The sequence below is a fragment of the Galeopterus variegatus genome, unplaced genomic scaffold (assembly GCF_000696425.1).
Source record: "Galeopterus variegatus unplaced genomic scaffold, G_variegatus-3.0.2 Scaffold358, whole genome shotgun sequence".
Taxonomy (NCBI): Eukaryota; Metazoa; Chordata; class Mammalia; order Dermoptera; family Cynocephalidae; genus Galeopterus; species Galeopterus variegatus.
In genome coordinates, this window is record NW_007726469.1 from 814,006 (window position 1) to 841,583 (window position 27,578).

The window sequence follows — 27,578 nt, forward strand, 5'->3', positions numbered from 1 at the left end:
AAAGAACCTGAAAATCAACAACTTAAAAGTTAAAACTGGAGGTGATAAAACTATTTAGAACAACAACAACAACAACAACAACAACAACAACAAAAAAAAAACCCAAGAAACAAACCAAAAAAATCCAAACTTGCCTCAGTAGGCAGTCCTGTTAATTGGGAGAACATCCTGCAAAACGCTAGGGTTTAAGAAAAGACAACAGATCCCTTACAATTCTTCAGACTAAGAAAATCTATATTTTATTATAAAAATTTTGCATTATACAAGATCTTCATAAAATATGAATGTTCTGATCAGATTCATCCACCAATGCAGTTCTTAAGAACACCAATTCTCTCAGGGGAGCTGATTTGGCCTCAGAATCAGACTCTTATTATTCAAGTATGTATTATCTAACTCAGTATTTTTCAAACAATCCATTAGTTTGAAATTAAAAAAGAAAAAAAGTTAGGTCAAGACCAGTATTTAAAAAAAAAAAAAAGAATTAAAATCAAATAGAAAATATCAGAGTACAATATACGAAATAATGGTTAGGCTTGTTTTGAGAAACTTGTTTCAGTTATATGCACTGACTAGGTGGCAACATAAAATACATTTCTTTTTTTTTTTTGTCTTTTGTCTTTTTCCGTGTCCGGCAATGGATCGCAACCCTCAGCGTTGCCCACGCACCGGACCGGGGACCGGCAACGGGATCGCAACCCTCGGTGCCGCTCCCGCGCCTCGCTCAGCCAGTGAGCGGGAACCGGTCTGTATGTGGGATCCGAACCCTCGGGTGGGAGCGCCGCCGTGCTTCCCAAGCGGCGCACTTATCCAGTGCGCCACTGGGCCGGCCCCATAAAATACATTTCTTATAACAGAGAACTGTCGAAAATATCTAGGAAAATCTGATCTATTTAAAATAGAGTTTTCAAGTTTTTCAGCAAACTTTTCAAGTTTTTACATTTAATGCACTATCAAACCCTAAGAAGAGATTTGATTTACAGCATTCTTGTCCCGTAATTCAAACAAATAAATTCAGAAATGACTGATCTTTCCCTCCCTGGACAGGAAGCAGAATTAGAGAGAACTCAGCCAACTCTAGGAAGAACAGAGTAATCATTGTGTGAGCCTCTTGCCTCATTTACCTGTGTGTGCATAAGGAAACTCACATGTTCTCAAGACAATAATTCCTTAAGTTTCCAGCCTCTATGCACACCATCCCTAGAGAACATTCACGTACTTTTGAGTAAGGGAGAAGAAAATGCAAATATAGAAATGGTTTCTACTTAATCCAAGTAATTAAATGAATGCACATATGCATTATGAATGAATCAGACCTTCTCTCCTCAAGCTGCATATAATCTACTAAGGGGTATAAAACACACATCCAAAAAGCCAAGGAAACTGTGCTCAAGTTGAGAGAGAAAGAGGGGCATGAGCAGGAGGAATAAAGAAATGAAAGACTTTAAGAAAAAGAAAACAACTGGAATTAGCCTTTTTGTATATAAATAGAGCATCAGTTAGCATGGTTTGGGAGAGACAGCATGAGGAGTAGAAAGCAGGGGTGCTTTTTTTTTTTTTTTCCTTTTTGTCTTTTTCCGTGCCCGGCAACGGATCGCAACCCTCAGTGTCGCGCCCATACTGGACCGGGACCGGCCACGGGATCACAACCCTCAGTGTTGCTCCCGCCCCTCACTCAGCCAGTGAGCAGAAACCGGTCTGTACGTGGGATCCGAACCCTCGGCGGGAGCGCCTCCACGCTTCCCAAGCGGCGCACTATAGCAGTGCACCACCGGGCCGGCCCAAGCAGGGGTGCTTTTGAAGAAGGAGAGAACAGTAAGAAAAAGGCATGAGAGTGACATAAAAATGGATGGGGAGCTGGTCAACACATGCAGAAAAATGGTGGGAGCTGAAACTATCATTACTCTGTTGGGCTTGCAGTGCAGAATTTAGCAACCAGGCGCTTTATATTTTCTTTGGCAGGTAATAAAAAAGATGGTTTTTGATTGAGGGAATAGCAAGAACCTGCAGATACCAAGAACCTGAACACAGCTTGTCTTACAATTATCCACATTTATGGCTCTCCTTGAGATCATCTTGAAGATGAGTCTCTGCACCTATCTCTCATTCAGTAGATACAAAAGAATACTGACCAGTAAAGCTTACTCTCTCAGCGGTAAGATCCCTGATAGTAACTCAGATTTAAATTTCTGCCAAACTTCAGTTCTCACACAAAAATGCAAAACCTCGGGATACTTCCAGCTCCTCTCCCACTGCTCTTCAGTTGAAGCCAAAGAGAAATACAACTTCTGCTGGGAATCCACAGATTCTTTTATGCAGCCATTCCAGGAAGGAATAAAGGCTAACTCCCTTTGGGGAAAAACAGTTTAGGCTCTCCAACTCAATAACCCCAGAGACTCAATAACTGTTCCAATTATCTTTCGCTGAACAACAGGCTACTCCAAAGCTCAATGGGTTAAAACAACCACCATTTTCATATCTCATGATTTTGAGAATCAGGAATTGGGAAGGGCTCAGCTAGGTGATTCTTGCACTCCATGTAGTACTGAATGAAGTCACTCAATGGTATTCAGGGGGCAGCTGGACTGGTCATGCCTGCTGCCTTGGTGTAGATGGATGGAAGGCTGGTCACAGCTGAGAATACTAGCCAGAGTAGGGTGATTCTTGCACTCCATGTAGTACTGAATGAAGTCACTCAATGGTATTCAGGGGGCAGCTGGACTGGTCACGCCTGCTGCCTTGGTGTAGATGGATGGAAGGCTGGTCACAGCTGAGAATACTAGCCAGAGTACATACACGTGCCCTCTCAAGCATGGAGGTCTCAGGGTAGTAGGACTTCTCCATGGTGGCTCAGGCTCCAGGAGACCAAGGTAGAGCTGCCAATCCTATCAAAAGCTATGCCTGGAACTGCCATCTCATCACATCTGCTACCCCATATTGGTCAAAACAGTCACAGGCCAGCCCACATGCAATGGGAGGAGTGTCAAAACATTTGTGGTCATCTTTAATCCATCATAACCACCAAAGTCAGAGCGGCACCCTAGGCAGTCATGATATGCAAACAATGAATACTGGAAATTAAAAAACTCAAATTAAGAAAAATTAAATTGACTACCCCACTATAAAAGGATAGGAGAAAAGGGAATTTGCACAGCAATAGATACTCTCATAACCTACCACTCAGAGTTTAAGACTGAAACACCTAATGGCCCTATTCATGTCTCTTAATTTAATAATTCCATCTTTAAGAATTTAATCTCAGAAAACAACCAGAAAGGTAAAGTTGGGTATATCAAACTATTTACAATAGTCACAATGTAGAAGTAATATATATTGCTAATAAGGGATGGGTAAAGTATATAGACAAAAGAATCTTTTAAAAGAAGACTAAACAATATGATAAAGTTCACATGAAGAGTAAACAGGTAAAAAAAGCAAAACAAAACAAAAAAACATATACAGTGTGACTACAGAAACTTTGAAATCTGACTGATAAAGATTAATTGGTAGATAATACTACCTTGAGTGGGAACTGTATTCCTAGTATATAGGATGCTAAGTATATAAGGCAAGGAGACTGAATTTGAAATAATGCATAGAAACAAATGTAAAATGTTACCCACTACAGATCTGACTTACTACTGATACTGCCCAAACTGTTCCTGTTATACCCTGGTTAAGAAATAAACACCACAACTGACACAGAAGAAAGAGGGCCAGAATAATTTTTTTTTAAATTTGTTGAGAATAGGAAAGTTTAGTTTTTAAGGAGGCAAGAAACAAATTCCAGGAAACAAAAACAAAAAACAAAACAGACACAATAAATCAAATTCGCAACTGAAGAAAATAGCTACCAAAAAAAAAAAAGCCAAGTATATAGTGTTAAAATAACCTCTTTAGATAAACTTAAAAAGACTTCCTCTACTACAATTAAACAAATTTTGAAAAGGTAAGACTTCTACCACCACTTATTCTAATACTATAATTGCAGTCAGATCAGTATTAAAGCCTTTCCATTTCTATATATCTTCTCTACATCTGGGGGTGCTGTAAATGCCATTCTACCAAGAAAAATATTAAGATGATACTCACTGCTGAGACCCATCTAAAGAGCAGTTGTATACAACAAATGGGGAGATTTAGTAAGGAAGCATGGAAAACTTTCTTCAAATTTAGTTCCTACTATAAGGGCAGGAAAGTAGACCAGAGAAAAATCAGCAAACATTTCTGAAGTATATACTAGATGCAAAGAACTATGTTAATGATGGAGATACCAAGAAACTTAGGACATAGTCCCTGCTTACCATGTCTCCAGTTGGTGCGACAACAGATACACCAAAAAGTTAATACAAGGTAGCACTTGGTTAGGATTTTGAATTGGGGAAGTGACACATGATATTTTAGATAAATGGCTTTGGCCTTCTGCGTACAGACTAGAGGGGAGAGGCAGGAGAACAGAAGACTACACCTGTGAGGATGAGATGCCAGAGGGAAAGGATTTTTAAGTCCATTCTCGTTCTCTCATCTACAAATATTTTAGATAAATGGCTTTGGCCTTCTGCGTACAGACTAGAGGGGAGAGGCAGGAGAACAGAAGACTACACGTGTGAGGATGAGATGCCAGAGGGAAAGGATTTTTAAGTCCATTCTCGTTCTCTCATCTACAATAAATATTTCATAATGCCTCCCCTTCACCATCCCAAAATGAAACTCATAAATTATATAATCTACAACATATAGAACTTCCAAGTGGGTGTGGATGTCTGTGTATGTGTGTGTAGCTCTAACCATTAAATAAAGCAGAAATTAAAAGGGAACACACATTTCAATAAAGGCTCAAAAATTACTACAAGAGAAGGCATAATAAAGCCATCAGATAATTGTATCTACTTACTTAAAACAAGTGTATATTTTTAAAAACAGGATTCTGTACAAGAAATGCAGGAAATTGAAAGGGCAGAGGTTCAGGTGGACACTGTAATAAAAATCAGTGTTAGGAAAAGTAGGAAGAGACCATATTTACCTGCATGTTTTAAGACAGAGAGGCATATCACTTTAACCGAGTAGGTATAACATGTCAGGACAAATTACAGACTGTCAAAGTGAAGAACATGAGGAAGAATGATGTATCTCTGCCAGCTTTATCAGCATGTTTCCTTGTAAAATGTTCACTTACTCCTAATGATTTCATTGCTCCATAAGAAAACACAGGGTAGACATGTTGGTAGCTATTCATGTATAGGAAGTGCTGTAAAAGCAAATTTCAAAACTGCAACTAAGTATCACCAAAATTTTTCTTTACATTTTTTATTTTAGAAAGAAAGAGGCTAAATAAGAACATATGAAGTCATACCAGATTCACTCTGATTGTGAGTGTTTAGAAAAGCAGACTAATTTACACATGTGTTACATGGGCAACTTAACACCATGAAAGCACTATTGGCAGAGATGTGGCATCCGTAGTTAGTGGACTAAGTCTTGGTAAGCTCAAGAAATATTTATTTACATTGTGGTTGTATTTATGGGAAATTATGTACAATAAAATAAAGTTATGCAAAAAAAAAAAAACTGGCTACGTGTAAAGACAAAGTTACAGTCTAGCCTCAGATATTTATAATCGGGTGTTTTAATAGCACAAATGTCCCATGAGAAATTCAAAAGCTGGGCAGATTCGGGCAATTATTTGTGTGGGACTGCCTCCCCTCCCCTCACCCTCAGCCCCACATCCCCCTCCTCTCTACTAAATACCTCTAAGGGGACAGTACCACACTCCTTTGAGAACCACTTGTGAAAGCTTTGCAGATGAATGCCACATGGGGCCCATCTATCCCAGGAACTTAAAAGACTCACATCTATCACATTTTACACTGTACAAGACATTTCTACAAAGTCCCACAGATTCACTGCTCTTTGTTCGGAGCCCTTTAAATTCGATACCTTCTCAGATTATAAATAAGATTTCAGAGTGTGTTAGAAAGTTCTAAAGAGAAGGGAAAAAAGAGCTTAAAGTACATGACCCATAGTAATGATAGGAAAACTGTGAAGACTGGCCTAAAATATATTCAGGAGCTTTAGAAATTTAATCAAACTCATAATCAAGAGTGATTCAGATATAAAAACCAAATCAAAAGCCAAGTTCCTCTATCAATGCTTCCTGGAGTTGCCCCTGGTGCAAGCTGCTTTGTTTTTTAGGGAAATGCGTGCATTAATCAAATCATCAGTGAATTTTATGAACAGCAATGTTTTAATTTTCCAAATTACCACTTGTTGTGTCAAAGAGTATGAATAGCAACTAATTTGGTAACTAATTTTACCAAAGAGGTAAATTATACCTGTACTTTACTAAATTTAATATTTTAGAGCTATTTTAATTCACTGAAACCTGTACCTAAAACATTTTTTCAAACGGTTTCATAGCAAAAGTTGGAAACTAAGCTGAAAGAAATTCTGTATTAATATCACACCTCTTCACAAAAAAAGAAAGTTAGGTGGCTTACAGAAATAAATATCATGCAACAGAATAAAAAATAGCCTCTAAAATTATAAAAGAGATGGAACTTAAAAACATTTCTCATCTATAAAGTTAGCAAAGCTTCATAAAATCATAGTACTTAAGGGGAATGTTTAAACAGGTATTTTGTACATTGTTCTAATCAACAAAGAAAAGAAAACATAAGCAAAAAAGTTAAGGACTGGTAAGGAGAAACAAAACTGTCATTATTTACATGTGATGATACCTACACATAAAACCCAAAAGAATCTAAAGAAAAATTATTAGAATAAGAGAATTAAGCAAGTGGTTATAAGATCAATATACAAAACAGTTATATTTTTATATGCCAGCACCAAAGAGTTAGATGTAATTTAGAAAAAGTATTATAGCAATAAAAAGTAAAATGTACCCAGGAATAATTCCAACAGAAATAGGGCGAGGTTCATGAGAAGAAAATTAAAAAATATTATTGGAATTCATTAGAGAAGACCTAAATTACATTATGCTCCTGGATAGGAAAGACTAATAATATCGAGATGTCAGTTCAACCCAAATGGATATACAAAAATCAGTGCAATCTCAATCAAGATGCAAACAGAAGTTATTGACGAACCTGATGACTTAATTCTAAAACTTACATGGAAGAAAAAAGGCCTAAACCCAGCTAAGATATTTTTTAAATAGAAGAATACGTTTGAAAGGAACTTGGCCTAGCAGATAGAGACAACACACATAAATCAATTCCAGATGAACTTAAATGCAACAGGCAAAATTTAAGAAGATCCTTAAAAGAAAATAGAATGAAAGATTTCTTACTTCTGACACAAAAAGGCTAACTACCAGAGAAAATACTGATAAATTTGATCACATTAAAATTAAGAAATTCTGTCCAAAAGATAACAGAGAGAAAAAGACAAATCACACACTGGGAGATATGAACTGACAAAGGATTAGTATCCAGAATATATGAAGAATTCTACAAATCAATAAGAAAAATGGGCAAAAAACATGAAGATATTTCACAGAAGAGGTAATATGAGAGGTTAACAAATACATGAAAAGATACTCACCTTAACAATTTTATACCACCAAATGGGCAAATTTTAAGAATTCTCATAATACCAAATGTGGGTCAACAAGTCTATTAACACTGCTGGTGAGCACCCAAACTGGCACAACTACTCCGGAAAACAATTTGTATTATTTCATAACATTAAAGAAACTCATATTCTTATGACCCAGCAATCCAATTTGAGAGACTCTTGCACATAAGCATCAGCAGACATGCATGAGAGAATGCTCACAGCAGCATTATTCATAAAACAGCAAGAAAAGGCCCACCAGCAGGACAATCAATAATTTAGCTATAACAGAATCTTAACTGCACAGGGATGAAAATGAATGAACTACAACTATACTTCAGAAATGTAGTACTGAGTGAAAAAAGCAAGTTTCCAATGACTACATATAATATACCATTTTTATAATGCTCAAAAACTAGCAATAAATACATTGACTAAAAAAACTATTTTCTTTTCAAAGAAAAGACCAAAACACAAAATCCAGGGTAGTGGGAGGTTGGGAAGAATTGTTCCTAGAGTTCCTCATCTACTTCATAAGGAAGATTTACTTCTATTCAGTATTTCTGCACACTAAAACAGAACAGTTACTACATAAACCATTATGTTTTACCTTGTATTTACTTCTAAGTACAAAACAACAATTCATACTAATCAACAGCTGGCCATATATAGTGTATTCAAACAAACAAAAAACTCCCGAGATGATTCTATTTGTTATGGTGAGCACTTCAGAACCACTAGCCTAGGTGACAATAAATTTCCTCCCTGAGGAATAATCTATGGAGGTTCACTGGCAATTTGTATTAAGAATTTACAAGGGAATTATTATATCATAATAAGCTTCCAATGACATGAAGAAGGTAGTTTTAATGATCCTTACTTTAAAAAAAAAAAGTCATTCAAAAGTCATTCATTCAAATACCAACTGCATAGGACTTTATAGTAAGCAAAATAGAAACACTTAAAGTCTCAGTCTGAGAAACTCTGTTATACTAAAAAAAGAGAGGTATTTAACTTGGCATTGTGGATCCTGGAAAGGAAGACAGGCTTCTTAAAAAGAAGCAATTTTATGGTTGGTTTCAGCTATTTTCCTGTTCTTAAAAGAAAGTTCAACAGAACAAACAGGCAGGTCTTCTATTATTACTGTCCACAACATGGACGATGTCTTAAATTTTGAGAAAACAGCTCTGTGGCCTTTCTCCAAAGATTAGTGACCACAGCTCTTTCAAACACTCTTCCAAAGCCATAGTCTTAATTGCTAATTTAACCTTTTGTTTCTGTCAGTTTAGAATTGAATCTTCTGATTCATCAAGACAACCAAAGAATACTCAAATGCCTATCATTTCACAAGTCAAGTACCTAGCTCTAAATTACCAATCTAATGGTTTAAAACACGGCCCCTGCCCTCAATGAGCTCCTATGAAAAAAACAACACAAATACACATTTAAAAGATTCCCAAAGACAGCATGCTCAAGTGACCGATGATTGGTACAACAAGCACTGCCTTGTCACACTTCTAGAATGTGGGAAGAATTTATAGAGAAGGCAATTTCCTTCAAAAGAAATTGGGACAACAAAGCCCAAAGGACAACATGATATATTTGGACAAACAACACTGAGAAAATAAAAAGAATGAGATTGACTAAGGAAAGAAAACAAACAAATAAAAAGATACCAATTCAAGGAAACCACAGTCTTTCAGAAAGCAAAAACCAAGCTGACAGAACCCTATAGGCAATAGCAATCATTTATGATTGTGTATACAGGCAATCAATTTGAGTGATTATTTAAAGATTCTTACAATGATTTGCTAGTGATTTTTTTAAAAAAAATACTGAACAGAAAGAAAGAAAAAAATTGTGATAAGTAGATAGGTAGGTAGAGAGATGAACAAAGAAGAAAAACACAGACATCACTAAAATTATATGCTTCTGAGAACGAGAAGGATAACAGAATTAACTTCTAATTCAATTAAATGGCTCAATTGAAATGGCTTTAACACAACCAGGTTCCTAACAAAACAATGCATAGGGCCTGGAGATGAAATTGCCTTTTTACAAAAACAAAACAATAAGTGAACTAATGTCTGTAGAGGAACAGAAATACTTTTCTCTTAGAACAGGTCATTTTTTTTTTTTTTTTTTTTTTCTTTTTTCATGTCCGGCAACGGACCGCAACCCTCAGTGTCGCGCCCGCACCGAACCGGGACCAGCAACGGGATCGCAACCCTCGGCGTTGCTCCCACGCCTCGCTCAGCCAGTGAGCGGGAACCGGTCTGTATGTGGGATCCGTACCCTCAGCAGGAGCGCCGCCGCACTTCCCAAGCGGCGCACTGTAGCAGTGCGCCACCAGGCCGGCCCAGAACAGGTCATTTTTAAATTAGAATTCCGCCACTATTTCTTTTCTTCTTTTAAACATTTATGGAATGCCCTAATTGTAGCTCTAAATATTGTCATAATTTAATAACCCATCCATCCAGTCTTAGAATAAACTTGTTAAAATTCATCCTTTCAATGAAATAAAAGTTCCTGTTCAATGAATTTTATCCATTTAGATAATAACCAATTTATCAAATGCCTATGTGTGCCAAATTTTTACACTGTCTTTAGAAGTTTTATCATCACTACCTGTAAAATTATATAATCAAATGCGATAGAAGTCCATGATCCTTTATCTGTGATTCTTAATTCAAAAAGTTCTAAACAGCAGATTTTCATAATGTTTGACAACACATGGCCTGGTGTAAGGCTATTATAGCCTTTAATCAGCCTATTTAGTGTGAATACATTTCACTGCAGAAATACTCAAATGTTTGTTTCAGAGATACTTCTGAGGGTATTATGTAATTTTACTAAATTTACTATAATTTCATAAGTCAAGTACCCAGCTCTAAGTTTCTGACCTAATAGATGGTTGAAACACAGTTCCTACCCTCAATGAGCTCACACTGAAGAAAAAGGTAAATCCACATTTAAAAAGATTTCGGAATAAGAGTATGTTCAAATGACCAATAAGTGGTATAATCAATAAGCACTGTCTCATCACTTCTGGAATCCTCATTTCTAAGTATCTGGATTTTAAAACTTGATTTTTTTTTCCCTTTTTGTCTTTTTTACTGACCGGTAACGGGATTGCAACCCTCGGTGTCGTGCCCGTACCGGGGACCAGCAACGGGATTGCAACCTTTGGTGTTGCGCCCGCAGGGCGCTCAGCCAGTGAGCGGGAACTGGTCTCCACATGGGATCCAAACCCTCGGCGGGAGCACTGCCACACTCCCAAGCGGCGCACTCTCCAGTGCGCCACCGGGCCAGCCCTAAAACTTGATTTTAAAGCTTGGATTTTAAAGCTTGATTCATCTGTCACAGCTGAAGGTAAACATGATCAGTATCGTCCAATAAATGAACTTAATGATACCATGTGCGCTGGGCTCCTCCAAGATGAATGTGATACAGAGCCCATCAGTGTAAGCACACAACACTGACACAGTGAGATCTCTGTGCCAATAGAGGACCGAGGGTATATAAAAACTGAAAAAGCCAAAGAATAAAATGAATTCTGCAAAGGTAGGGAGTGAAGGCTGCACACTGAGAAGACCAGCATGAGTATCCCCGATTTTCTTCAGAGGCTCTTTTCTAAAGAGCTAAGACTTATGAGGGTTCACAGAGAGAATGCTTGCTATGTTTTCTAGATCCACTTCCTAAAACTGCTAGCCACAGAATGGGATCCCCTAGGGAGCCTTCCTGGGACCAAAACTTGGGAGAAACAGGATTCTGCAGCACAGGATGGCAACTGCAACACCAGAGTGGACGTGTTGGCATGGCAGAGCTGTCTGCCAAAATCTGTTCTCCCTCTCTGTCACTGCAATAGATTTGTGGCTAGGCACAAGGATGCCCTGCTAGACTGTATTTCTCAGCCTCCACTGTGTATGAGGTGGCTGAGTGACTAAGCTCTGTCCAACAGCAGATAATGCAAGTGGTATGCCACTTTCAGGTCTCAGTCTTAACATTTAGGCACACACTTCTCTAAGGTGTCTTCTCATTTGGAACACAGAGGTGCCTATCACCCAGCTGCAACCATGCATATAAAAGGACGACAGCCTAAGGGATGGCAGATTATTACCATGAAAGGCTCCTGAGTCCCAGCGCATCTGTGTGGAGCAGAGCTACCCTGAACCACTAACCTCAGGACTACCACATGAAAGAGAAACAAAAGTCAATGGTTTTTAAACTACTTTATTGTTGGGGCTCTGTAGTACAGAGGCTTAATCTTTACCTGACAATGCTGGCAAGGAAGCTACACCATGTACATCTCATTCCACTCATCCAATTTCAATAAACCTATCTAAAAGGCAAACTCCACCTTCAGAAAACCAAACAAAATTGCTGTTTCTTTTTTTTTTTTTTCTTTTTGTCTTTTTTCGTGAACGGCAACAGATCGCAACCCTCAGTGTCGCGCCCGTACCGGACCGGGACCGGCTACGGGATCGCAACCCTCGGTGTTGCTCCCGCCCCTCGCTCAGCCAGTGAGCGGCCGGTCTGTATGTGGGATCCAAACCCTTGGCGGGAGCGCCACCGCGCTTCCCAAGCAGCACACTATAGCAGTGCGCCACCGGGCCGGCCCCTAAAATTGCTGTTTCTTATACTCATCTGCAGGTGTGATCATAGCCTCATAGAAGTAGGAATTCGTTCATTCAGAAAAAATTTTTGAGCACCTACTACCATCAAAGGTATTATGATACCTTTATATTATGCTACCTATATTATTATATTAGGAACATAAAAGTCAATGAGGGAAAGAAAAGGCCAATGAAACGCTCTCTGGTTCAGATCCTCTGTACTGCATGCTTTTTGCCCAGAACTTAAGCTCTAGGTCTTCTTCTCTGCCTTGTCTCCAGCACTCTGTAGTGTCTTTGGCATAACAGATGTTCAATAAATATCTGTTGGATGAATGAGTTAAGAAACCAGTAAATTCATCCTGTCCTCAACGAATTCAATCTAATGAGGGAACAGAGAAAACAATACAATATAGGACCCCTCATATCTTAGGCATGCAATATGCTCATTGCACTTTAGAAATGAATGAATGCATAAACATTGAACATCATGGCATGCTATAAATGGGCAGGAATTAGAAATCAGCAAAATCTTCCTGAAGGAGCTGAAATTTGCCATTAGTTCTGAAGGACAATTAGGAAGTAGCTAAACGGAAAAGTAAGGAGTCAAAAAAAGATGCAGCACCAATGTCGTGTGAACATGTCTACTATGAACATTTTACTGTGACTGAAACTACGGGCAGAGGAATACAATGTAAGAACTAATACTCCTTTGATTTGAATAATACTGATTCCATAAATTAATCAAAACACTATAGTCTTATTTTCAATTGCATCACTCCACTTGCTTAATATGAACTGCTATGAACCCAGAGCTCCCCCTTCTTTTTTTTTTTTTGTCTTTTTGTGAGACCGGCTGCACCGCGCTCAGCCAGTGAGCACACCGGCCATCCCTATATAGGATCCGAACCCGTGGCAGGAGTGCTGCTGCACTCCCAGTGCCACACTCTCCCGAGTGCGCCACGGGCTCGGCCCCAGAGCTCCCCCTTCTTTAACTTCCAGATTTAATTCTCATTTTTAAATCTAAAATCAGGATTTGACCAGTTCTGGCAAGTTCTCTATCATATAATCAGAGAATCTCAAGATTGGTAGGAATCCTAAAGGTCTTTAGATAAATGTTCTAGGAAGTTATTTGTTTTGATCAGCTATAGTCACATCTCCTTTGCAGTCACATGGAATTTCAATCCTTCTCTTATGGCAATTTGTTTGCTCAGTGTATTTGTTGATAGACACATTCTTGCTCTCCTACTAGACTGCATGCTCTGTAAGTGCAACCTACATCTTCTTCATCTCATATTCCTACAGTGCTCAATAATCAAAGGCTCTGTATAAAACCATCTTTCATACAACTCAGTCAGCTCTAGCAGTCTCTGCGAAGTTCTACCCATTCACTCATCCCTGGATACAGTCTCCTTGTGACCTTCAGTCAAGATGAGATGCTGCATCTAAGACCTACAGGCATCCCCCAGGCATAGCCTCCTTCCTATTTTTAATGCCAATGACGCCACATTTTTTTTTTCATCTACATTTCTGTCTACTTCACATATTAGGGTTTAATATCCCAAACATTAAAAAAAAAATGGAATAAGTTCCAAATAAACCATCCCATAGAGCTATAGAATGTCTGTATCACAGAAACTGTCAGATTTCCCTGCAGATGTTTAAAGCCTAGAATCATCAATGGCCTTTCCTGCCCCATCTTTTGTTCCTCTGACAAGGTTGCTACGCTTCCTTGAGATTTCCTGTTTGAATAACCACACACTTGGGTGTTCAAACCCCCATGTGTCCATTATTTACCATAAAAGGACATGAGGAAGTAACCAGGCAGTTGAGCACAAAATGATGTAGGGACAAAAACAGCTGTGTGTTAGCAGGAGGGACAAAAAGACAGCAGGGATCTAGGGAAGGCTGTGAATTTCAAAAACAAGGACTATTCAGTCAGGCATGGTTAAAAGGTTGCTGATTTAGAGCATTAAGTGGCCCATTCCATAATTGAAAATTACCAGAGATGTGAATAAGTCCATTTTTAGTTACTTCCAGCATCTCACTCCTACCACCACCCTTACCAACAAGGGTGTCTCCCTCATGAGAACAAGTTTCCTCTCCTGTCTCAATGTCAGCATCAACTCAAAAAGTTTCATAAAAATTTAATACCTATCTTATTTCCCAATCCAAAAAGGAGATTCTCCCCTCTTCCCCCACGGCGATATGAAAGTAAAAACAGAGGAAAGCACAGATATAGACAGACACCCAAGAACACGCAAAAGGCAGCACAGAAAACAAGTCTACATTCTCCAAACATCTGGAAAGTGTCTTAATTTCCAGAATCAGTCCATCTTGTAATGGTCTGGGGATTCACCATCAACATTCATGCCAGGACATAAGTGCTTTAAAATAGACATACATCTAAAACCAAAACCTTATTAGAATGGCGACAAAACTGAATGATCACCAACTCCTCCAGAGTCTATACTAATTTATTTCTTCTGTGTAGCAAAAATGCTGAAAACAGCAATAAAAAAACAAGCTTGAGCTTCTAAAGCAATCCTGATAAAGTAAACAAATTTTATTACAGCTGCATTACAGATGTTCTCACAAACTTTCACAAACCGTAGTAGAATTCTTTTAATTCATAGTCTCCAATAGACTTTCTATCCCATGAACTTTTATCTAAAATACCATAAATTCAAAACTATACATAGAGATGCTATAAAAGTTAATCTGAGACACTTGAGCCCACTGAACATGACCCTCTTTCCATGAAGGGGCAATCACACGACCAAAGCAATTAAAGTATACAATTGTTCTTTTGGTTTCTAATTCCCTCTCCCTCCCCCCCACAGTCTTCACCCTTAACCCCTGGCTTCTTCCCACATCTAAAAAGAACACACAATGTCAAAGATAATTCCAGGATGTTCATCTCTATCAGATCACGATCTGGCATTAAAAGAACTAACAATCTAAAAACTTAGTGACATCAAAACAGGTGAAGTCATCAGTCCTATCAGAATAAGGCACCTGATGAGTAGGGACCACTAAAGAACAGCAGCACGGACAGACAGGTGTACAGAAAAACCGAGACCTCAAGGCAACTACACCTACATTAACTTCTTTGGTAAGAGATTAAATTAAACCAGGGCCCATCCCTAAAACATTTTTTATAGACTTAAACTTTCCTAAGTTTCCTTCCAACTCCAAAATTTCATGATTCTATTATTCTAGTTAGCCACATATTTTAAAGAGTCCACTGGATGCCAACATTCCAGAAAACTAAGACTACAAATGTTGTAAGGGTCAGGTTCTGAAAACTTAAACTCCATATCTTGATCTAATCATTTCACATTGCCAGGTTACTATTATTTAGTCCTTAACAGTTTTTGATAATAATATGATCATGAATTTTGAGAACATGGGGGCAGACCATTCCTGCCTCTAATTAGGATTTGTGCTGCCAGAGCAGAAAAACATCACTTCAATTCATTTTATCATGTTGTCACTAGCCCCTTTCTAAAAACTGTGAAGCTCTTCTCTTAGAAAATACGATCCTTTCATTCTCTGTTGAAAGTTGATGAAAAAGTCCTAAGAGAATATTTATGCTTCTATATTTTACCAACTGGCAAAAAAAAAAAAAGGAGGGGGGCGTATTTTAAACCCAACACTCGGTCCTCCAACGCAGCAATAGGTGCCATCCCGCCCAACCTCTTCATGACAAAGGAAATGAGCACAAGCATTTAGAAATCATCAGTACCTACTATGTGATACTGTCACCACATTCATCACAGAAATACATAAAATGTATACTAAGCAGGTCTATAAAGAAGGCAGAAAAAGCAAAAGAGCTGCGATTCAGTTCAGTAATATTTATATTTAATCAGACAATTCTCACCTGTTACTTTCTAGTAATGAGACTTTTGCCTTTTTTTTTTTTAAGAGGGGTAGAAGAGAAAAACCAATCCGAGAATGCTAAGTTCTAGAAGTAGAGGCAGAGTGTGGTGGGGGAAGCGGCATAAAATACATTGTAAATACATGTTCTAAATGGGAACTACAGACCCCCTTCTTCGGAGACAAGCAAAAAAAAAAAAAAAAAGTTTAAGGTATCTAAGAGTCCCTTGATTGAAACTTGAAACTTAGCTCAGCAATGCTCTGGGGAAACTAAAGGATGGTGGGGGACAGGGATAACAGAGACAGACAGACAGATATATAGATTTACAAATTCACACATACAGAAACCAAAGTGAATGGCATCACTTCTGAGTCTGAAAGAAGGACAAAGAAAGCTCCAGGGATCACAGTAATTATCTATCCATCAACCAATAAAAAGGTGGTTAGACCTATTCAGTTATCAAACTTGAATAACAACCACAACAAAGGCACCAAGTAAGAGTTAGAATTTACTTGGAGCCGAGCGGAAACAAAATACAAGGGAACTTCAAAAAGTTCATGGAGAGATTCATATTATCTTTTAATTCTATTGTCCTCTAACTTCTTGAAGTACCCACGTAGAACCTAGAGAACCAGGCAGCCTTAGCTTTAACAATGCCAGATAAAGTAGGCAACTGAACTAAACTCAGCAATTCTCAACCACCAGAACAGAGTCATGGATAAGGTAGAAAAGAGATAAGGTGGCATTCCCCCGCACAAAGTCAAGCACCAACCACCCTTCAGGAAATGGGGTAGGACACACTTTTCCTATCAGCAGACACTGACAAAATCCAGGACCTCATTTGGAAATTCAATAGATTCTTTAGAAATTCCCAGAAGCATTAACAACTACCTATTACACAACTACTACAAGTATCCCAAACCTAAAGTTCCTCCACTGAAAACAATCCTCTGTTCTTCACAAATAAGTGCAGTCCTTTTTAATAGAAGCAACCCAAATCCATAGCTCCTTAAGCAGAGATCTATCAGAGAAACCAGGCTTCTTTGGTTTGAGATACCTTCATTTCACTCCCCAATTCAAGGTCTTTCTATAGTTCTCTATCACTTACCAGGTTTGATCTAACATGGCAGAGTGGCAAGAGTAATCAAACGCACCACAACAGGTCTGGATTCCAACCTAAACTCAGCCTGTATGACCTCAGAGAAGTCGCTAGTCCTCTTACATTATTATTTCACAGGGTATAACAATAGTTCTCAAGACTGAAGAATTCTGGGCCAAACCCGTGGCTCACTCGGGAGAGTGCGGCGCTGGGAGTGCAGTGGCGCTGGGAGCACCGAGGCCGCGGGTTCGGATCCTGTATAGGGATGGCTGGTGTGCTCACTGGCTGAGTGCGGTGCAGGTGACACCAAGCCAAGGGTTACAATCCCCTTACCAGTCACAAAAAAAAAAAAAAGACTGAAGAATTCAAAAAAGTAACCAGGAGGCACTAAGCTAAAGGTTTACCTCATTTTGCTATCCAGTTTTTGAGCTCCTCTTCTCCGTAGAACCCATCCAGCACGTCCATATTACTCCATGTTAATGCAAACAATGCCTTCACCATTATCTGGTTACTTTTAGATCTTTGTTCAAACAATTCACCCTTCCTGGAAAGTCCTCCATTCATGTCCATTACTTTTCTTCAAGACCCAAAAAGCTTTTCCTGGCTGACTTCAATCCACACTCTTCAAAGTGCTCTATAGGTACTCCCTCAGCACTTTAAAATGTTTCAACTGAATTATTTTTCCTGTATATGAATGTTTTTGTCTAATCTTCTCAAACACATTACAAATTACCTCAGGTTAAAGAAAGTATCTTCAGCATCTAATATAACTCACATTCCATATCACAATGCCCATAAATGAAGAATTTTCTCCCCAGCTGTCTTATTTACACAAAGCTTTTGTTTGCTCTTAAGAATATAATAAGCTCATCTCATTTTGAGTAGGCAGGTCTTTTCACTTAGTTGGAAATACTTCGCAAAGTTGCATAAGCTTCTCTAAGAAAGCCACACAATTCAAGCTTCAGACTTTTTATTTCTGAAAGGCTGAATGAGAGGAAGCCACTACCACATACATGTTAAAGAAATGAAGATAGGGTGTTCGCATTATACACTATAATTTGTGGAACACTTAGTTTTCACCATGGACATTAAATAGCAAAGTACATGAGTATAAACACCAAACATTGTGACCCAAACACATGCCACCCAGAGACATTCTTAAAGAATTCTCTAAGCCTGCAGCAAAAACCACAAACTTACCGTTTTACCACATCAAACTATAAAGCATCAACCAAAACCACTACCTGCTTGAAAGGAGGTGAGAGTAGCAGGACTGCTCTTCCTGCATGTTTTCCATGCCCCACCTCCTGGGGCTCCCCATCAACCTTACCCAAATGCTTTTCTGACAGCGCTCTGCATGTACTTCAATTTGAACAAACTGATACCTCAATTAAAATCAGCTGCTTTACTTTTTTGCTCCTACAACAAACATTTACTAATGCCAGCAACTTCTGGTAAAGAGGACAAAGAAGGTAAGAGAAATACACCTTAGGTGATTAAGCTTCATACTCTGTTCTCTCCTATTTTAAGCCAAAAATCATACCAAAAGTCACCTATATGTTATTTTGTACAATACTTGTTGAAAGTTTCTTCTTTTTTTTAATTGGAGAAATAATTTACATATAATTAAGTGTACAAATATTAAATGTATAGTTCTGAAGTTTTACATATGTATACACTTATATAACCTCCACCCAGGTCAAGGTATAGAACACAAAATAAGAACTATAAAGGAGGAAAAAAAAACCAAAACGACTAGTCATTAACCATGTCTCTGAAAACAGACAGGTACCCGTATAGTCACTGCCATGAATAATAATCCTGGTTAGCTGAAAGTTTCACATATACTGCGATTTCCTGTCATGAAACAAAATTTATTAGGTCCCTAACTTTATATAAGACCATGTTCCAAATTCAAGACATTAAACTAAATAAATGTGAAGGAGGCTGATTTTGAATTAATATTTCCATCGACTTTCAAAGCAACAAGATGATACAATAACAAAAACCCAAAGAATAAAACCACAATCCAATGTTTTCTTCAATATAGCAGGAAGTAGCCACACAGGTAGAAACAAAGAGTTAAAGAAGGGAGCTGAGGGACTATAACTCCTAAAGCTTTAAAAGAAATAAAGTAAATCCCCTAATTCGTCTTCCAGATTTGCCACAAGGTTCTCCTCCCATAAGAGATCTGAGAGCATAATTGTCCAAGAAAGAGATAAGTGTACTTTATTTAATTTCATAAATATGTAGTGCTTAGGGCACCTGGTGGACTGGGCCCAGTTATTTTAGGCTTATTAATTTCATAAATATGTAGTGCTTAGGGCACCTGGTGGACTGGGCCCAGTTATTTTAGGCTGCCCCCCTGGGAGAGAACATGGACAGAAAAGCAAATGTACTTAACTAGTGTCAGCCCAGCCTGTTGCAATACTCTAAAACCTCAGGGACACTTCTAAAAATGAGTTTTCTGGTAACCCCTATTATTAGTAAGCAGTCAATTTTAGGCCCAAATGAGCAAACATCTAACTTTATCACTTTACAAGAAAGAAGATGCCTGCAAATCCCAGCAGGCCACCCTTACAGATCTTAGAGCAAGCAACCAAGGCAAGGCAATAGAACCAGCATGCAATCACCTTGAAAATTTTATCCTTTGAAATTGACAATTTAAGATAAGAGACAGATTAATCCCTTATTTCTAAAAACCTTCTCATGAATTTTGAGCAGTAAAAATAAACAAACAGCTCTGCTCTAAACTTTGACACTTTTCCCTAAAACCCAAACAGAACAGCAGTAGAGCTGTCAATTAGGTACAGATGGAAACAAGTGACAAGTGAAGCAGCACCTGTGGGTTCTGCCGCCTGTTAACACTAGACAAATACATGATTGGTGTTCTCTGCCAAGCCACTTAAATGTGGGATATGGTGGGCTAAACTGTACTCTCCATTTACAGTTCTTCACTATCCTGAAGACAAGGCACAGCCCAGGATGCCTGTCTTCTACTTCTACCCATAATGAATTAAATAAATTAAAAATTATGCCATACACAATAAGCAAATATTTCATTGTAACCTTTCCCCTCCACTGCTTAATAATTCCCTTTAAGAATCTCTTCCAAAAATGGGTATGTGAATATATATACTTTAAATAAAATTTGCTTATGTCCATTTCTAAAGAAAAAAGCATACAAATTAACATTAAAATTTCAGAAATACATTCACATGTGAGAATTTATGAGCAGTTTTCTCATAAAATTTATGTAGGCTGACTTCAATCTTATAACAGTCTTTTACCCAAAAAAGGAAAGCGCAAATCTTTCAATTCCCTATCAGTTCCATACCTATTTAGTACTTCTTTTAAAGTTACAGAAATAAAACAACCACATACTACATTTAATATTAGCACTTACAGTGACATGAAAATGGAGAGATAGCACTGACAAAAATAAACAGAAGCTCAAAAGCATTGCTTTGAAGAATTTAAATTAACATGAAATGTTCTGGGACTTTTCTAATTCAGGCATTTATTTACTCACTCTATATATATTTATTGGACATTACGCACTGGAGATACAATGCCTCTAGCCCCCATCCAAATGTTAAGTGAAGTGAGTCCGCTTTGTACTTGCATCACTCACTTAGGTCTTAACATGAATGTATTGGTCCAGAGCAGAGATCACCAAACCTGTGCTGTGAGGGCCAGACAGTAAATATTTTAGCCTTTGTGGGCTAGGACATATGGAGTCTGTCTCTATTATTCAACTCTGCCTTTGTAGGGAAAAAACAGCCATAACCAAATGCTATTAAATGGGCTTAATGGTGTTCCAATAAAACTTTATGAATACTAAAATCTGAAGTTCATGTAATTTTCACGAGTCACAAAATATTATCCTTCTGGGTTTTTTCAACCAATTAAAAATGTATAAACCATTCTTAGCTCATGGTCCATACAAAAATTGATGGCAGGCCTGGGCTGGATTTGGCCAGGAGGGCTGTAATTTGCCTACCCCTAAGTCTAGAGATGTAAGTCTCCATGTCTAGAACTTATCTAAGCATGAGATTAAGGCCATATCCTATGAATCACTATACTTCCAGGCATTTGCAAGGTGCTAAGGTATAGCAAACAATTAACGAACATTAGTTACATTGAACTGAACTAAAAGGTGACTAATTTTCCCTGACTCTGCCTTCGAAGACCTCCTGGTGTTGAGGCAGAGACAGACAAGAAACAGATAATGCTATGTGATAAGTGCTGTGGTAGTTACCTACAGGGTGGTGTGATAAATACCTACAGGGTGTGTACCTAATCCAGGTGAGACAGGGAGGCAAAAAGGGGAGAGAGAAAAACTGGGAAAGAATACCTGAAAATGCTGACATCCGGGAGAAACGTTCCAAACCAAAGAACAATGCTCTGAGCACGTGAAGGGACAAAAGATAAGCCGAGAGGCTAGAAAGGTCCAGACCCTAAAGTACCTCGCACACCATGCCAAGGAGTTTAGACTTTATCCTAAAGGCTTGAAGGACCACTGCAGAATTTTTAGCTGAGAAATTATATAATCAGATTTGCATTTTAGAACCATCGCTTACTCTCAAGCACGGCTGCCTGAATACAAGGGTCACAGGTGGAAGCAGAAAGACCACAAGTTTGTTAGGAGGCTGTTGCAGTAATCCAGGTGAAATTTAGTGGGGACCTAAATGAAGGCAGAAACAAAGAGGATGGACAGAAAGATAAGCACTCAAGAGACAGTGTCTTGATATAGGAGGTAAGAGTGGAGTCTTGAATAAATAATAGTAAGGATGGGTGGGAAGGAAAGAGGTGAAGTTACAGCTGCCCAGAACTGACCTGCCTCACAGCAATGGATCCTGTCTGCTCACCAAACAGAGTAATCTTTACTGATCAAAGCCTATCAAGCATCAAGTATGATCATCTTTCAGGGGAGATGGGAAAAACTGGTTGAGAGCCCTAGTATTAGACAGTAGTGTTCACTGAGATAAGGGATGCCAAAACAGTTTTGAGTTGGGTGAGATGATAAGGGGTGAATTTAGTTTTAGAGATGGCCTCAGGACATCCCAAATTGAGCATATCCAACAAGTTTTTAGGTCTGGAAAAAAAACTGACCTAGAAATACAAAATTAGAATTCATAAATTTGCAAACAGTAAACGAAGGCTTGACAGTAAAAAGAATTCACCCAGGGAGACAGTGAGTAGCATGAAAAGAGAGGAACCCAGGAACATAAGTAAAAAGGAGCAGACAGAGGGAAAAAGGAAGAAAACCAAAGGAGTCTTGTATCTCTGAAACAATGTGTGCACGACTTTTATTTTAAGTTACCCTGGAATAAACCAGACATTCTTTTCAGAGATTTGTTAGAGAAACTATGAGCTACAAGGGCTAGTGCACTTAACTAAGGAGTCAAAAACCCACCTCCACCATGACTTTTGGCAAATTACACCTTTGGATTCTCATCTTTGCCTTTGCTGAGTTGTGAAAAATCTAACCAGTGATAAACTGGAGGCTTTATAAACTGTAAAATATTATATAGACTCCCTTGATTTATGAATGTAATGGAATTACAACTGAGTGTGTAAATTCCATCTGATACTGTATAAACTTCTGAAGACACCTCAGTCTTCTACACCTTTCTATCAGGTACAGTGGTATGTATTTCATAAGTATTTTAAAAATGTTTGTGGGCTGTTTGGCAGTAACATGAGAATGTATGCATAGGGGGAAGGAGTACATAGCAAAAGGCATATCCAACTTCCTAAATAGATTTAGAATTGAAATAGTCAAACTTTATCCCCTTCACAAATGACAAATTAAGCAGGTGAGGTGGTGCCTTACAGCTCCAACTTCTCCCCTAATATGTAAATTTTTTTCTGAATGCTTTAGAAAAATGAAGGAGGAATTTGCAGAAAAAGCAGTGAACTGCAGAACAGGAAAACAGCCAACAGCAACTTTATAAAACTGCTGGCCATTAAAGAAGAGCTCCTTAATTTCTCAAGTTGAAACCTGCAACATGTAAATCAGGCCTTTGTGAGACAAACTAAAATAGTGTCCCCTCAGGGTACACAAATACCACAGTGAAGTCACCAGAGTGAGCTATTCCCTGACACAGTCAGAACCTACCTTGCAAAGATTTTCCTAGAGGAAAAAAAAAATGCTGTTTGTTGCATGTTAAATATATATCAGAGGACCGAACAGCATAAAATGCAATATCTTTTTTTTTTGACCAGTAAGGGGATCGCAACCCTCAGTACGGTGTGGTCCGCACCACGCTCAGCCAGTGAGCGCACCAGCCATCCCTATGTAGGATCCGAACCCACGGCCTCAGCGCTACTAGCGCCACACTCTCCCAAGTGAGCCACGAGGCCAGCCCGTAAAATGCAATATCTTTATATACCAATTATTGATTTACATGCACAAAAAGGATATTCAGATATAGATTAAAAAGCTTAATTTAATCACTATTCATTCCTAGTTTATGAGGAGCTTGGAAACTAATCCAGTCTCAGTGTTAATTTTAGGAGTTCCATAAACTTTGATTGAGTTAGTTTTATAAGCACTCTTTCCCTTAATCTAATTGTTTTTAGAAAGAGGGAAAGCTACCTTCCTCCAATATCAAGACCCTGTCTGCCAAGTTTCCATCCACAATGATTATCAAATTAATTTAAATGGCTGTTTAATAAAAGGTCAATCCTCAGCTACAATCTTGTCTGTCAACTACCGCACTGTTACTGAGAAAACTTATGATGATATTATTATAAGACATACAAGCCAAATTTTTTAACAGCAAACTGAATAATCCATACGGAAACTGGAGAAAAGATCAGAAGTTGAAGGCAAAATAAGAAAGACTTCTTTTTAGAAAAGGGTGCCTAGGAGATTTCTCTCCACAACAGGCAGAAAGTGCAGTACTGGTTCCCACAGCAACTTTAACTCTTTGTATCTGAGGATGCACTGCACCCTGCACCACTGTATATGATGCTTTAGACATAGCTGCTTGCAGAATCAAGGCTGATTTTCCCGGCTTTTGTCCAGCAAGTGATAATGTACAATGATCTAATTTGTACTTGCCATCTGTTAAAATATGCCTCAGCCCTTAAAAAAGTACCAGTTAAAAAGATCATGTAATTTTATATATAATGTATGTATAAAAAATTTCTGGAAGATTACATAAGAAATTGTGAACAGTGGTCTCTAGGGCATGGAACTTAGCAACTAGAGATAAAAAGACTCACTGTAAAAAGTCATTACACTTACTGTTTGAATTTACCATATAATGTTTCATTTTTATAATAAAAAAGTGACTTATAACAACTGCCAAAACATGTATGTTTCTTGTAACTAGTTAAGTGTAATCTGACTTTGCTTATTTGAAAGTTCACTGTGTTTAAAGCTCAACATCAAAAGGCAGGCTACAAAAGTGGTGGCTAGACCTAGTTCTTTCACACTGCTCATTTCTAGTTTCACATGCTCTGTAAGGGCAAAGCACAACATGCATCACTTGTTTAAGGATATGTGAAATTTGAACTGGATGGGAGGTTTAATAGATGCACAAAAGTCATGGTACTTGAAGTCATGGGAAATAATTAGTTAGCTAAAGCCCATGAAGTAACTGCAGTTAGAGAGTGAATATGCTGGACATCAAAACACACAGTAACACATAAAGCCTTGTCTACTTGCCTTAAACTGTTAATCATAATATACATGTATACATATATCCTAATCATTAAAAGGGGGCTGGAGAAAGAAAAAGAAAGAAACATCAACCTTGCTACACACAAATCTCCCTCCCCTTTCCCACCTCCACCACCCACAATTTCCTCTGGGACATCATTTCTGATCCAACAAGTACAATAAGTTCTAGTCAAGTTTTTATAAATTGTCTAACTGAAAGGTTTAAAGTACATGTTTTTACAGTTAATCACAATACTTAAGTGAATATGTTTTAAATAACTTTAAATTATGAGTTTTAAACCCTTACTTTATGAACTTCATTTAGCAAAAATAACAGCAAAAAACTGAGGAATTTTTCACCAAAAACAAGTCCAAGCATGTAACATTTTTAGAGTAAAAAGTCATGTTAGAGTCCTAAGTGAGCTCTAAGATCTCTTTTGACCTTTTAATCACCATGACCCAAAGTTAATACATCTGCCTCTCCAGTAGTAACTAACTTGACTGATACTGTCTCACTCTACCACATTATCTTTGCAACAGAGAAGTAATCATTGAGTAATCTATCTACCTCTGTGATCACCTGAAATAACCTTCAGCTACATAGTACCTACAGCAGAAAACTCAGAAAGCCAAGATTGACAGCCCCACCTTAAATCAGAGATTGTTGTTCTGAAATGTTTAACTGAATCTCAGGCACTTAGAGACATTAAGGGAATGCTTTTTCTTCGAAAAATTTAAAATTGGAAAATGGATAAAAATAAGACTTCAAGGGTATTCAAACGTGAACACAGAAACTTTAACAAGTCAAAACTTAAACAAAAATGACTGCATATAAATTTCAAAAATAAATTTGGCCAACTTTGAAAATAAAACACCTAGGAGAAATAGTTAAAAAGCATCCCCACAAGACCTTAGGAAACTCTGGATCTCTTACCATGTCTTTAGGAAGGCACCTGTTATAAGATACTCCCACTTTTACACATGTCCAATACCTTTAAAACACTGAAATCAGTACAGTTTACTTCTTCACTCTCTGAAAAAACAGGTGCCTCATAGTTTCATTTTATGAACTTATGTTCAAAAAGTTTCATGTGCCTAATGACTCATCTACAAATAAAATGGTATTTACTACAAAGGTTCTAAATAAATTTATTCCACTTTTCAAAGCACTCTTTGAAAGTCATATTCTTTCTCTGTAATCTTGATACTTATATAAGGTATAGTGTACCAGAGAGTAGTGGAAATAAAAACACAAAATCATGATCAAAAGAACCACTTGCCTACAAAATGTTCCTTTCAAACGTCCCCAAATAATGAATATTATTAGCCTTAGAGAATTACCCTGTTTTGACAGAAAAACGGCTTGGGGCAGTCTGTTCTCTCTGGAAGTTCATTAGTACCAGCTACTGGTAAAACCAAGTCTTCCAATCGAGTGGAAACTGAAATCCTACAAATCTCCGTTTCTCACACATACCTTACTCTGTCAAACACAATAATGAAACTTTCTGCTTGTTTATATATCTCAATGATGAAGAAAAACTTACCTAGATCAAACATAATTTTTGATACTATCAGATACACATCCATCATCATCCATGGCCCTGACATGAAGTTTTCTATAGATCCTTTCCTGATTTCTAAAAGATCAGTTATACGTGTTTCTACACTTGCTTTGAATCAAAGCAAAAGGGAAGACAGTGAGAGACTTTTCACCCAGGACAAAACCATGCCCAGCAAGTACAATGAGTGCAAACACTTCCTTTTGTTTTTTCTGTACCAGGATTAGCAGTGAAATAGCTTTGTGGCTCTTAATTAAGGGTGAACAGTTCTAAAGAACAATAACTTTAAAAGTGAATTTCTATTTTAATTATACATAGGCAACACAGGCTGTAAAGTCATTTGCTCCCTTCAGTTTCCCCTAACTCAACAGAGCAAACAGCAGTCACACTCAACCCGACTGAGACATCTAAACATTCCCAAGGCAAAAGTGTCTGAGGTGGACGTTTTCATCTCTGATCCAAGAATGCGCTGTGACGGCCTTGCTAGGAAAGAGAAAAGTGAGGATGAGAGATGCTGGTTAACGCTTCAGAAAAAAGGGGGACCAAAATCCTATCAGCTGAAATGGCGAACAATCAAGAGAGCGAGAATCTCGTTAAATTAGAAAGAACAGGAAAGCAGAGACATGTCAGCGCGCAGCATCTTGACCCTCACGGATGTGAACAGCTACATATATTTCAGAAGTTGGGAAGAGGAATTTGTGTGTGGCCCATGCTGCGGAGCAGAGAGCCAGCACGCGGCAGTTTGGGCCCCTCAGGCTGAACCAGGGGGTGGAGACGGCCCGGGAGCTGGGCTGTTGGCGAGCAGTAATAGGGGACAGGGCTGTCACCGCTTACCCAGGTGCAGTGTGAGGTTGATGGAGTTGGGGTACTGCACCCCAGCCAGCATGGTCTGGCTTTGCCACCAGGTGGTGTCGGCCTGGTTGTTGTAGTCGGTCAGGAAGGCTGCCCCGTGCTGCAGGTGGGGCTGCCCGGCGTCGCACAGGTGACAGGACTTGGTGACCCCGGTCACCCCGGTCTGCACACAGTACTCCTCGGGCGGAGTCCCACACGTGTTGGTGGCCACCACGGTCACGTTGAAGGCGGCGTTGACGAACTCGGGCATGCAGCGCTGCGGCCGCCCGCCCTCGTCGGCGCACTCGTCCATGGCTGCTCGGGCACAGCCCGCCGCGGCGGC

The 27,578-nt window shown here is 38.6% G+C and overlaps 1 protein-coding gene across 1 annotated transcript in view; it reads right to left on the reverse strand.

Annotated features, from left to right (window-relative positions):
- The window catches only part of LAMC1 (laminin, gamma 1 (formerly LAMB2)), a gene marked incomplete at its 5' end in the record, with an annotated part of 123,366 nt that extends 95,788 nt beyond the window's left edge, over positions 1-27,578 (reverse strand). The window contains one exon of the mRNA XM_008567949.1: positions 27,239-27,578. Coding sequence (XP_008566171.1) covers positions 27,239-27,578 — 340 coding nt within the window. The remainder of the gene's footprint in view (positions 1-27,238) is intronic.